The sequence below is a fragment of the Sinocyclocheilus rhinocerous genome, unplaced genomic scaffold, assembly GCF_001515625.1.
Source record: "Sinocyclocheilus rhinocerous isolate Xijiao unplaced genomic scaffold, SAMN03320098_v1.1 scaffold662, whole genome shotgun sequence".
Lineage (NCBI taxonomy): Eukaryota > Metazoa > Chordata > Actinopteri > Cypriniformes > Cyprinidae > Sinocyclocheilus > Sinocyclocheilus rhinocerous.
In genome coordinates, this window is record NW_015639782.1 from 1688896 (window position 1) to 1702852 (window position 13957).

At 40.0% G+C, this 13957-nt stretch overlaps 2 protein-coding genes across 2 annotated transcripts in view; both read right to left on the reverse strand.

Annotated features, from left to right (window-relative positions):
• Nucleotides 1-4449: 4449 nt before the first annotated feature.
• LOC107751962 (heparan-sulfate 6-O-sulfotransferase 2-like) lies at nt 4450-9176 on the reverse strand. The gene is made up of 2 exons (XM_016567767.1): nt 8268-9176; nt 4450-6165 (listed from the first exon to the last, which is right to left on the reverse strand). Exons 1-2 carry the CDS (start codon nt 8825-8827, stop codon nt 5319-5321), a joined length of 1407 nt encoding a protein of 468 aa, XP_016423253.1. The 5' UTR covers nt 8828-9176; the 3' UTR covers nt 4450-5318.
• Nucleotides 9177-12573: 3397 nt separating this feature from the next.
• Nucleotides 12574-13957, reverse strand: part of LOC107751963 (glypican-6-like) — a 76469-nt gene continuing 75085 nt past the window's right edge. The window contains exons 8-9 of the mRNA XM_016567768.1: nt 12998-13170; nt 12574-12867 (exon numbers count right to left, since the gene is read on the reverse strand). Of these exons, the coding sequence (XP_016423254.1) occupies nt 12647-12867; nt 12998-13170 (394 nt within the window). The 3' untranslated portion in view covers nt 12574-12646. The remainder of the gene's footprint in view (nt 12868-12997; nt 13171-13957) is intronic.

Sequence of the window (13957 nt, forward strand, 5' to 3'; positions counted from 1 at the left end):
CGCACCCGCCCCCACCCCCACCGATGTCATCGTCCATCGCGATGTTTCACTGTAGACATCGTCTGATGCCAATTTTGTAGACATCGCCCAACCCTAATGTAGAACATTTACTTAGATTAATAATGTAAAGTTGCTAAAAATTCATGTTAGCTAGTGCACTAGCTCATGTAAACATATATTTCCCTCTATTTCAACTTAAAAACTTAAGTTCAGTAGCTGCCTTGAATTTTTACATATAATCAATTTGATTGTGCAAGTCATTTCAACTTAAATGAAACCGACTTAAAAAAATCAAGTTAAATTTCATATCATAGCATTTTTTTTTACAGTGTGGAGAAACAAGACAAGACATCAAAGATGACAAATACATCTTTTTATGTGATTATAAACATCCCGAAACATTCAAAAGCAGGTCGACCATTTTAAATGAAGCACATTCTTGGCAAATCCTCATTAGTGTTTGTGCAAATGTGCCCCGAATGACATTTACACGGACAAATGGTGCATTGCACTTTACAGAATAGTGGTTAAAAGCTCATTTGTGAGTAACAAAATCTAAGCGTGTCATAACCTACTTGCGAAAAAAGAGGGCAGTGGCCATTTTTATAGAACCCAATAGTCTAGTTCTTATAGATTCGGTAGAGAACCAATATTTACAGCAAGCCAGCTAAATATGACAGCTCAATCAATATTCTGTAGTCGCTCAGTGTTTGATCATTTGTAAATGGTGTTGCTTTATCAGCCCAGCACCACGTTTTATTGCCATTTCAAAGCATATGGCATAATGTACCATATTTGGTCCAGCAAAGCGGGAGAGGGGAAATGAGGACATGTGCTTTGTGTATACAGTAACCTCACTCTCTGCTCTTATCATTAATTTTATAGGGTGAATGAAAGCGAGAGCAAAGTCCACAACGGCGGTGGCAAACGTGCCTGAACCTGTGGTGCAGTTTCAGCACATGCGGCAATATGCGGATGTGAAGTGCGAACATGTGCACATGGGACCGTCAAGGGGCTTCCTAATATCTTTTTCCCTATCTGCTCCCTGTGTGGTGAAGAGATATTGCCATCTTTAGCAGCTCACCTGATTTAACCCCACACCTCCGACAAGGGTATAGCTTTCATTTTCTCACGTTTGCGACTGCCTGACCAGTCGTGACCACCGGGAACTAATGGAGCTTGTCGTCAGACAGCGCTCTGTCTCACCGTATGTAGGTCTAGTTCTAGTTTAAATCAGGAAGTGTAGGATAAACAGACCCCTCAGGGAGAAGCAGGGTACGTGCTGAGTATTGCCCTGGTATTACCAACAAGATATATGACTTGCCAGCCATGTAAGGACCTTTAAATCGCAGACATAATTAAAGGGCAGCGATGCCACTGAAGTCTGACAGACACCAGGCCTCTAAAGCAGCAGGTTTCTTGCGACCTGACCTTTGACAGCGCACATCATAAGGTGTGAAATCAAACAGAATGTCAACCACCACTCACACGACTGCAGGTGCTCTCGCACCTCGACTGTAGGGTCTACGTTATGCACTCGACCTGAAAGCAACTACATTGTTGTGCATATAAAATTTGATATTCTTTGCACAAAATCTATGGCCTGTAACTAAATAAGATAAAAACTAATGACATTTTTTAAATATGAAGCGCAATGCAATACCTGGCAGGTTCAGGGACACGACTGTCCAGACCCCTTTTAAGTTGTGGACAGGTAAATAAAACAAACTCAGGGTTCACATCACTTTTGACAGCGAATTTCAATATGGATTTTCAGAAATAAAAGCTAGTGCAGATTTTCACTGTCAGATGGAATACATCAATTATACTTTTTAGTATACAAATGTCTCGCCCTGAGAAAACATCTTGAAATTTGAATACGGCACAACACTGAAATGAACAGAACTATATCCAGCTAATGAACTCTTTTAAAGTATAACTAAAAATAATGGTAACACTAACAATAATGTTCAATTTGTTAACATATGTTAATATATTATTAACTATTAATGTATAATTAACCAACAATTAACATTTTTGTGCATTTAAGGTTAATTACTATACTATTGTTCAATTTTAATTTATATTTGTATATAATATATTAACTAACGCTAATCAATGCAACCTGAAATGTTAAAAATAAATATTAGTGCATGTAAAAAACCTGATAAAATTGCTATTGCATTAGCTAATGTCAACATACTGCAAAGTTGTGTATTGTAAAGTGCACAAATGTCTGTGACATTTAATAACGTGTTAATATCCATGACTGTGGGTACCCTGTTACTAAACAGGTAGCATAAACAGTCTTGACAGTGCAAAATAAAGGTCATCAGACTCCATTTTCTTTATTTGTATAAGGAATGCACGCATGACTGTCGATTTATGCAACAACTCAGACATGGACGACAAAATAAACTAAAGCATTCAGCTCAGGACAGTTGTCTGTGCTGGCAAATGTCCGATGATGTTAAGGGTTAGCAGGACAAAGGACATTAAATTTCCAACACACCAAGATACAAAACCACCCTCACACACTTTTCCAGTACCAACTTTTACATGTTCCAGGAAGCCAAGGACAAATTAAGCTCCTATCGTGGGTGAACACCTTGGGACTGCACCCAGCCCTGGCCATGAAATTGAAATGTCAGCCTGACAGCATTACTAGTTTTAGATGGCAGACACAAAAATACAGCATCAGAAAAGATATACTGTACAGCCCACTGCACCTGACTATTACAGGGGGCTCATGACATGTGGGTTTGAGCTCCATCCAACCTGTTTACAAACTAGGTGCTGCTCAGGGCAACACAGCATCGATGGGAAGCTCAACAGCTGTCAGCAAGTGACACCCAGCTGCGTTACTGGCGTTTTATTAGAAATGACTTGTGCGTTAAGGTCAAATGAGAGACTTGGCTACTAAGTACACGGAGAAATTCAAATTCTAGACTTATGCGTCACGGTGCGAAGAGGCCATGTGCGCAAAAGCAAGGTTAGAGATGGAGACCCATAAACGAGCGAGCGTCAGTCGTGACAGCGAGCAATGCATTACACCAATCACAAATGCAATAACATGTGTGCGGCTAGATTGGGTAAAGAATATGAAATATTGGTCTTTACGAAAGCAGATGACTCACCTGTGCAGACAGCGCGCGACTAGAGCTCGGGTGACATCAGATGCAGCGCAAAGCGAAATGAAGGTTTGTTAATAACTACGTCACGATCACTGGCTGATGTGAGGCGCGCGCTTTGGTTGCAAAAGTTCCCGCGTTGAACCGAGAGCTTTCGATCACGCAGTTTCCAGCTTAAAGCTTCGGACAATGACCAGCGGCTGCGGGGTGTTTCGAGTTGAACGACGAAGCGAGCGATGGGGAAGCGTGAAGCGAACTTGCTAGCTGCTGCTAGGCAGAAGACGAGACGAGACGAGGGAGGGCAGAAGGGAGGAGTAGAGCGAAAGTGTGCACGGCACTACGTGCATTCCCATGTATTGCCTCCATTTTAGGGGGATTCCCACTCCACCTCAGCGCAAACTGCGTCTTATGGATGAGGACACCTATGATGAGAAATATTTGACGAGAAGGCTTTAGGAAGGGTGGATTTAAATGCATTCAATAAATATCGTACAGTACTGCACCCATGTAAATATTTAGTCAAGAAGCGGCCGTCCTCACTCTATAAATTATACTTTGCTTATGAGTAACGGGTGTTTTAAATGTGCACTCGGCATTTTTTAAATTGGAAAACTTTACACATTGAGATAAATCTAAATATTATTAAAATATGTATACTCGCATGACATTATTCTTTTAGAAAAGACCGTTTTACTCTACATGGAGCGGGTCGCCCTCTCATGGACGCAGCCATGATGACATTACATGACCTGACGTGTCATACAATTGTCTAATTATTATTAATAATAAATGTTAATACATCGCAAAACTAACACATACATGGGCCTGCTCCAAAAAAACAAACTAAAACTTAAAACTTCGTTTCAACATATTTAAACAAACTACATGCCTTTTCTAAAAAAAAAATTAAAGTTTATTTCTTATTCACGATTGTAACTAGTTGTCCTTGCTCTATAAATCCTGAACATAAAATTTTGAGGGAAAGAGAACGATAATCTATTTTTAGGTTTAATAGTTTCATGTAATGCAACAATGGATCTCTAGGTCTTCCTACTGGTCCCAAATTTGACAACTGACAACTTTAAGAACCTGCAAGCCCAAAAATACATTTGTCACAAATGTTACCAGTGGGATTAAATGGATTAACTGGCCAAACCAAATTATACAAACCCACTGTGTCACATAATAAAATGAGCATTTTGTTCTACAGATCAAGGGAGTTTACTTGTGTAAGGTTTCATTCATAAGCAACGGGTATTACTTTGGCTCCATCTGCTGTAGAAAGAAAATAAAGCAAAAATGAAGATCACCCTCTCTGAGATAGTTTAACTAGCCACAACCAACTTGGATTATTATTTTAAAAAATGTATTTATTAGTACTCACAAATGTAATTCATTTTCCATTAGAGCAATCGGTGCTCCTCAGTATAACCTATGGTGTGGTATAGATTCAGCAGTTGAAGTGATTCACAATGGCTTTTTATTTTCAAGTAACAAAATATGAGCTAACCCATAACCTGTGATTCTATGAGCAAACATATAAATAAAAGGTATGAGAAAGAAATGTACTTTTACATCTAAAAAAACATCTTAAATCAAAAAATAATGTTGGACTTCAACATAAGGCTGACTTGTGATGTGCATGGGATTGTAACGGTTGAGGACACTTGAAAAAAATTAGGCAATATTTGAAATCGTACATTACAGGAATGTAAATAAAAACATGCTGCAACCAGATTCTTCCTCAGAACAGCAAGGTCAGAAAATGGCGTTTCTGAAACATTCCAATCTTTGGCTTTCACGATAAGCAGATGATTTTCATCCATAGTGATTTTCAGTACATGCAATCTGGAGTCAAAATGCCCTCTCTCAAGGGCAGAGTGGTGATGGGACAGTGGATTTTATCGTCTTTTCAGTTCACAAGACACATCAGGCTGCAAGACGGTAATTCAAATATGATATCTAACAGAGAACTGGTGCCAAGAATCAATATATATGAGAATTTTGATGTGCGTTCCACAAAATGCATTTGTCACAGAAAGAGCAGCCCGCAATTAACAACCCGTATATGCTAATATTTAGCAGTGATTTGGGCTTAAAGGATTATAGGTACCCCAAAGTAATCAAATGGAATCACCATTTTCTAGTCCAGTATTGAGTTCAAACCTCTTCCCAAATAGCTGTTGGCTACCGCCACTGCTCCACGTTTTCTAAATAGTCCAATATGGTTTCACTGTCATCCTCCTCTAACCAGTTGTCCTCTACCTGTCCTTCTGTCTCGCTCTCCAGCGTTTGTCCAGCATCTACTCGTTTTTCTTCCGAGAAAGTGGGAGATTGTTCTGTCATTGGTGGCTCCTTGGTGGGTTTAAAAACAGCTTTTCCAGTCACCCCCCACCAAGGCTTCACCTTGGCACGTAACCTGCGCCTCTCCTGCAGGCGTCGCTGCCGGGCCTCCCTGCGCTCCTGCTGTCTGGCGTACTGGAAGCGCTGGAGGAAAAGGTCCCGCGCGTACTCGTACAGCTCCACGTCCCACTGGTTAAGCTCTCGAATCCTGCGCTGGGTCTCAGATTCCACCTCTACGCTCGCAGCACGCGTGCCGTTGAGCTGCGTGAATGGCGCGATGAAGGACAGGCGGAACGTGTGTTCAAAGAGGTACTGCGTCTTACGCTGATATTCAGTCAGACCAAAAAAGGCCATGTTTCGCAAGTTGCGCTTGGCACTTTCCAATAGCATAGCCCACCGCTGGCTCTCACTCATGACGGAGAGGTTATAGCAGCCCACCAGGCTGAGGTCGGCCAGCATACGAGTCTGTCTGTTGTTGGCCAGGTTGTAAGGACACACCATGAATTCCTCTAATGAACAACCCGACCAGTCGTCACCAGTGTAACAGCTGGGCAGCTCGGACAGGGTGGGTGAACGGCCATCGCACATGTGTTTAGAGGCCTTCCAGGTGGCACCGCGCTGAACATGCCTCCATTCGCTCAGGTATCGCCACACCGGATCCCTCAAGATTGTGATGTAGTAGTAGTTCCTACTACATGAGACAGGAAAGAGAAGAGTTAAAAAAAAAAAAAAAAAAGTGTCAAAATGAGCTCAAACTAAAGCAGTCACAACTGACTTGAAACAAAATGAAACTTAATATTGCATATGTATCATTAAGTTGGGTAAAGTTGTCATATTTTGTGCATGTTTACACTGACAGAATTATACATGGCGTAGTTTCTGTTGGAGTGTGTCAGGGGAGCGATCTTGATGGAAAACGGAATGAATTATTGCTGGTTGACTCTAATTATGGGCATTTCAGCATAATGAGCCAATGAGAAGAATAATCTTTCAGCTCACATCCAGAACACTTTCCATATGAATATCAATTAAGACTGTCTGGACAAATGCATTCAACAACAGCAGAGAGAAAGTCTCTGGAGAGCCTCAACTTTTCCTTTACTTACAAGCCAACAATGAGCCCATGGGATTTTAATTTGATCTAATTGTGTCCATTTGAAAAGCAGGTATTTCATGGTCTGCATAATTAACTGTGCAAGCTAATTTCCTTTATTTATACATTTAGACTATATGCTCACCAAATGTTAATATTTAAAAAACACTAATCATTTTAAAACACTGTTAAGCAGGTCTCAAAATTAATATCCATACTTTACATTATTAAGTGGTGATGCCCAAATTCACTTATAGAATTTAAAACAGTTGGTTTTGGTTCTTGATGCTTTATTTTCCATTTGAATATTTAATCATTTTAAATCATAAAATCATTCTACAATGCTGTCTTTTTCCTTTCCCAATGAATCATTTTCCCTATGATTGCACAAAAACAAATATAAATGCTTATAGCTTACAGAACGAACTAACATGGGGGACTTGCCAAATCAGAATCCCCAACTCATTCCAAGCCTCACCATTCAAAACGAAACCATCAAGCAGGATTTAAGGTAACCTAAAGGTGATTAATGGAATGGTTAATGCTTCAATGAAGCATTAATTCAAAAAGGATGGGCTGAGTTTCTTAAAGGGGTCATATGATGTTGCTAAAATGAACATTATTTTGTGTGTTTGGTGTAATGAAATGTGTTTATGCGGTTTAAGGTTCAAAAAACACATTATTTTCCACATACTGTACATTATTATTTCTCCTCTATGCCCTGCCTTTCTGAAACTCGTAGATTTTTACAAAGCTCATCGTTCTGAAAAGCGAGGTGTACTCTGATTGGCCAGCTATCCAGTGCGTTATGATTGGCCGAATACCTCAAGCGTGAGACGGAAATGTTACGCCACTGAAAAATTGAAATCGCATCATATGACCCCTTTAATGTTTTAGAGAGAAGTCTCTTAGGCTTGCCAGGCTGCATTTATTTGAACAAAACATACAGTAAAAACATTAATATTATGAAATATTACAATTTAAAATGACTTTTTTAATATATATTTTTCCAAATGTCATTTATTTATGTGATAGCAAAGCTGAATTTTCAGTATCATTACTACAGTATTCAGATCCTTCTGAAATCATTCTAATATGCTGATTTGCTGCTCAACAAACATTTATTATTGACAGTGTTGAAAACAGTTCTGTGAAAACTGATTTTGTCAGGATTCTTTGATGAATAGAAAGAACATTTGAACAATAGTATAAAAACAGAACCAACCTACTGCGCTTCTAAGGACTCAACACTTATTCATCAAATCCAATGCCTCCCAATTCAAACATTATCAAACAGTGTTTATCCCATGCTACAGGGAGTTAATTTAAAGGACAAGCCTGAGAAAATGGCAGATGTTCTGGTGCCAGCAGGCTGTCTGCCCTCCAGGGTGTCTGAAAGGGTGAATGATTATGATGATGGGTCCCCTGTTGCAGGAATGCGCTGAATGAAAGCAGACTCTCTGAGGTTGAGCCTGACCTGTTGGAGGTTTTTGTCTCCGCATAATTGACTCGCTAAGGGGCTTCAGCACTGAACTGAACTGAACGAGAACAATATGAGGGGAAGGAGTGGCGAAGCGCACCGTGACACCACACAGCACCATAACAAAAGAAATAAGTTTGTTTATCAAGACGCGTCTCAGTCCATTATAGACACTAAATTAGTTTGATATACTGATAAAAAAAAACAATTAAACCCTCACCTAGGAGTCCTGTGCCTCTCCTGAGACTCCCGGTTGCCCATGAAGGAAGGCACGCAGTTGGTGAGCTCCGTCCAGTCCGCGTGCAGCCCGCAGCTCCAGCCGGTGGAGAAACGAGAGAACAGCCAGGTGTCCAGTTTGCCCGGCCGGTAGCAGGTACACTTCTTCTGACCCGCATGGCACTCGCACGGCCTCTCCAGCTGGATGTTGCGAACGAGGTGACGGCCGAACGTGGTCCCCCCGGTTTTCTGAATGTGGAGGAACACTATAACATCGTTCCCCTTGATGTTGAAGTCTACAGCGCGATTAAGGTCTTTGGTGGTGAAATTAAAGCGAGGCACGAATCGAAACAAAGCACCGTCCTCTGAGCTGTACGGATCTCCCGCACCGGCTCCGTTCATGCGATCCCCAGGCGCGCGGCCTCCCAGTCTCGAGGACAATGATGCCAGGTGGAGCAACTGGCAGTCGGACGTAGGGCAGACGTATTGTAATACAATAACACCGAAACACAGGACCATCAGGAGTGCGACGAGGAGCCGGCTGTAGTAGGATTTTTCATCCATCTTCTCGCTGGAAAAGCGAAAGCATACTCAGTTGTGCGGTTCCTCCACCGCGTCGCGTCGGCCGGGAGGAATGTTGTTGAACAAAACCTGTGACTCGAGCCTCAGCACATCAAAACATGAACACGCCCAGCGCTTTTTCTGGATGTTGGTCTGCTCGTGTCGAACCTAGTTGATGTCTACATGTTTCCAGGAGGCTTTCCTGCTCGTACTAGCATCGCATTGCTTTGAGATCTTCAGATAACTTCTGCTGTTTACCTCTGCCACAATTTCGTACTCGCTCTTCCCCGTTCCTCGTTTTCCTTTCCCAGTAGTCCATACCGCCCCCATCCGCATTTGAATCTTCATAATAAAAGCCCCCATTCGGAAATATTTAACAAATTCTGTTTTCAATTTGCAAGACTGTCTGCAAGTAACTGTCTAGACATTTAATTGGCTAAAATGTTTCTTCTGATAAACAAAACAATATTTGTTAACGCACACACACAGGTTTCCATGTGTTATGGGGACATTCCATAGGCGGAATGATTTTTATACTGTACAAACTGTATTTTCTATTCCCTTACTCCAACCCTACCCCTAAACCTACATCTCACATAAAACTTTATGCATTTTTAGATTTAAAAAAAAAAGATAATTGAGTATGATTTATAATGTTCCCCCATGGGGACCAAAAAAATGTCCCTTCAAGGTCAAAATTTACTGGTATTACTACATTTGGTCCCCATAGGGAATACTAGGACCAAACACACACACACACCTTAATTTGAATTACAATACTGCTTTACAGGCAAAGCCAATGTTATTTTCGCTGGTTGATATTGTCTTATAGTCTATTACATCTGTAAAGCGCTATATGTATGAAGTGCTATAATAAATAAATCTTCAAAATAGCATGTCAGAAAGCAAACATTGATTAACTGCCGGATATAAAAAGTTATTAATGTCCAATACTGGATATGGTTTTCTTTAACGTGAGAATATTTCAACATCAGGAATCTAAGCTAACATTGATTAATATTTCACTTAGAATTTACCGTTTTGTATCTTGTGTAATAAATGAGTCTCTGAAGGTGTAGAATTCTCCATACATGGTCTCCATCACATTTATTTTCTGTACTATTGGAAGAAAACAACTATATGGGACATTAATAGTCTGGCAGTCTTCATCTCATCTTGACAAGTTTGTTGACTTAACACATGAAGACTAAAGGAATATTTAACGCTGCAGCTTAATTAATGGCTGTGATTAATCAGTGTTCATGATTGTTTTAAGTCATCCTTTGTTTTCTTCTGTGTTTTACTAATTGGTCTCTCAAAGAGATTTTCAAAGCATTTTGGTTGAACTAATCCTAGTAAAGCACAACAGAGCAGAAATGACACACGACACATTTAAATATCTGCAGTCTTTATTTCAACAAGACTAAGAACTGTTTAATATAACTTTTCTCTTACATTTTTAGCATCTATCTCTTTGTTTCGCCCATATTAAGCACAAACTCTGAATGGGTAAAATCTGATGAACATCTCTCAGAGACCACTAAAACGACTGCTCATTATTTACAAATTGTTTTCTTTTCTTTCTTCAGTGTCTCTCACTCCTCATCACAGATGACTCCATTGATGTACAGGGCTGCAGGCCCAGCGATCTGTCCAACTCAAGGTCAGCAATCAATCTAAAGAGGACATTGCAGAGGTTCATTCAAGAGTTCATGTCATCTTCACACTGACTCGGAGTAGCTTGACATACTAAGCACAAGACACTTCCTTTCCTGGTAATTACATCAGAGCCATCTTAATATGTGACAGTGGGAAGCTTTGGGTCAAAAGTATAGAAAACACATATTGCTTTCTATTCGTGGCAGCACATCAGACTAGAAAAATACATAATCAATCTGAGGTGCTGCTGTAGAGATCTACTCATTTCAGGCTCATGAAACCCTGACGATTCTTTTCCATGTCTGAGGACTGGCCATTCATCCATAGATACTGAATGAACCTCGAATGAAGAAAAATGAACGTAAAAAGTATGCATGTTGCAGATACGATTAAAAGCATCATTTAAAACTCTTTGCCGTGAGGTATCTGAATGCCAATTAAAAGTGCATGTGACATCAGGAACGATCAAGGACCGATGGCCAGCCCTGTCCTTGCATCAGCTTGTACAATTTTCACAATCCCCTTACATAAAACTGTAACGACAAAACAAATGCTTACGGTAGCTCGGTTTACAAAATCTAAATATTATGTAACATGAAATCTGAAGCCAAAATAAAACCATCGGTTAAACTGTGAATTCATTCATCAGCAGACATAAATATTGTGAAGACTGAAATTAAGATACCTAGGAAAGCGATGCTTGCGAATGCCTTTCAAAGAGACATGTGGTTAAATAACTTACTGTACAAGAGCGAGGGGAGCTAGTTTTTCTGAGAGGTGGGTGGAAAGCCCTTGAGACCGAGAGAGATTTTCTTTTAAACCAACCAACAAGCACTTGTCAGCCATCTGAATGGGAACTCGCATGCATAGCCACTTTTGAAACTGGTGTTGTAACGTACCACACACACTGTCTATTGCTCTATATGAGGAATGGTTTTAAAATGTGTACCGATTTCTATGGATATCAATCGGGTATGGGGAAAAGGCTGGACATTTTAAGTTACAAACAGAAATTAAAGAAACAAAAACTAAAAGAGGCCACCCAACCTCTCAAATCAGCACCGTCTGTCACTGTGTAGTGAAATCTGCTGCAGTACCTATCATACAGTTTTATACCTTACAGTACACTTCAAGCAAAATAAGCACCTCCACATAAAACCCTGTGTAAAATTCCTCCAGACAGCTCAGCCTTAAGCCATCTTCAGCATACACTCGTATCCAGCTGGCTCTCCTTGAAATGTCCAGTAAAAAACAACTTTACTCTGGCCACACAGTCCACATCATGCAGAATACATGATCATCTTTGAGGGAACCATCAAGGCCTATTCAAAGTATCAACTTTCAGACAGACCTTACCTAACCAAAGCTCCTTCTTCATCACACACATACTGAAGACTATATTCTCAAGTTATACATTATACTGCTGAAAATATTTGGGATGATGATACAGGGGATGTGAAAGTTGGAAACATACAGAAAAAAAAAAAAAAACACTTTGTGTCTGGAATCCTCTAGTTTTGATTTCACTCATAAGGCAGCATTGTATACATTTTTGTCAGTCGCAACCCAGATAAAATGCCCATTTATGAAGTATTTAAGGCATCATGAAGTTTTTATCATCCTCTAAAATTCAAGAACATATATATGATCTGCAGCCAACCAAAGCCTCCATGCACACCAACACACATGCTCAAAATGTATTAAAAAAAATCGGAGTACTTCATACAGATTTGCTTGTTATATGGGTTGATTAATTGTTTACGTTTTATAAAAAGCGCTCGGATGATATATACAGCCAATTGTACACTCATCCACCCAAACACGCACTCAATCTGACTTACTTTCAAACTAACACTTATTTATAACCGAAAAAATCATGATGAGTCGTCAACGATTCTGGACACTACAGACATGGAGGAATAAAACCCAGCTGACGTGAAATGCTGCATGGAAACATATAGCTGTACATAAATGAAGTCCGTTCTTATAAACACAAATAATACACTGAAGGGAAGTTATTTGAATATTAATAACTCGAGTGTCTTCCCCAGATAGCAGGCAGACGGAGATCCTGAAAGCAGTGTCTTTAATGTCCTATGGCAGTTTTCTGCTCTCTTGTTCAAATTCGTACAAACACACATCCTGTTCCTCTCTTGGCCGGTCTTATCTCGTGTGTGGGGTGAGCAGGGCGAGCAGGAGTGCCATCACAGCCAGCGCCAGGCTGAAAGGTGCCAACCGTGTACCACTAGAGGGCTGTTTGTCAGGTTGAATCTTGATAATGCGAGGTTTAGCGGGTGCTGGGGTGGAGAAGTAGATGTCCCCGTCACTGTCGCAAGGGGGCGAGTCACAGCCACTTCCGCTTTCCTCTCCACTGCCGGCATCCTCTGAAGAGCCAGGAAAGAAAGAGATAAACATTAAAAACAGGCTCGTATGACATCATCTTGACATTTCATAATGAATTTCACTTGATTTGAACCACAACTGTAACTCAAACAAAACAGATGCCTCTCGTACCATTGACAAATGAGATGTCGGTGCCAGTGTAAGCAGCCTTAAGCCGGCTGGTCATTTCCTTCAGCACTGCTATCTGCCGCCGAATCACCATGTCTGGTTTAGTGATGTCAACTTCCACATCTGGATTAGACACCTGATTGGCTAAGCCATTGCCTATGACGACAGATTCGTACCTGCATGTGAAGAAAGGAAGGAAAATTTGAGTGAGGAATGAAATGGAGGAATTTTACTGTACTGCAACCAATAAAAGTGTCTTTTCAAAACCTAGTTTAAAACAGCCAAGCTCCTAGAAATGTACTCTTTGTACTTTTGTTGGTTTCATATGGTTTTGAAAAACTGAATATATCATTTTCAAGAAGTATTTTAATATAATGACTCTAAAAAATGCCATGTGATTTAACAATTTAAAAGTAATACTATATGTTCCTTACTCCTCAAGTATTCACTTCTTAATTATTTTCAAAAATGTTTTTCAAAGCAGAATGTTTTTTCTAATAAATTTGAGTTAAAGTAAAGTCTGAAGTGAGTTGCACCACATGACCTTGCTTTGTCAAAAAAGATCAAATTCTGATATTTTAAGATATTTACTGACAGCCATGTGGGTCTCCATTATATCATTTCCTTTTTATTCTTATTTTTGCCCCCGCATGTTTGTTGCACCACACGACTTTGATTTAGTGAACAAAAGTTTTCCAAATGTTGCTACACTGCTAATTTGTACTGCTTTTCTAAGAAATATTAATCCTGATTATGATTAAGATTGTCAAACTACTCAAGGTTTCCTTTTCAAAAATTAAATTCTTGAAATTGAGGCTTCATTCTCTATGATGATATCAGTACAGATTTAGCACTCTGAAGTTTTTGACATTATGCTTTTTAGGGCTGTGTATCACCAGCAAAGTCACGATACGATACGTATCACGATACAGAGGCCACGATACGATACGTATCACGATACAG

Excerpts from the sequence above, each read along its gene's own strand:
- LOC107751962 (XM_016567767.1), bottom strand. The coding sequence starts at position 8,827 with ATGGATGAAAAATCCTACTACAGCCGGCTCCTCGTCGCACTCCTGATG. Across the intron at positions 6,166-8,267 it reads GAGAGGCACAGGACTCCTAG|TAGGAACTACTACTACATCA; the intron begins GTGAGGGTTTAA and ends TGTCTCATGTAG.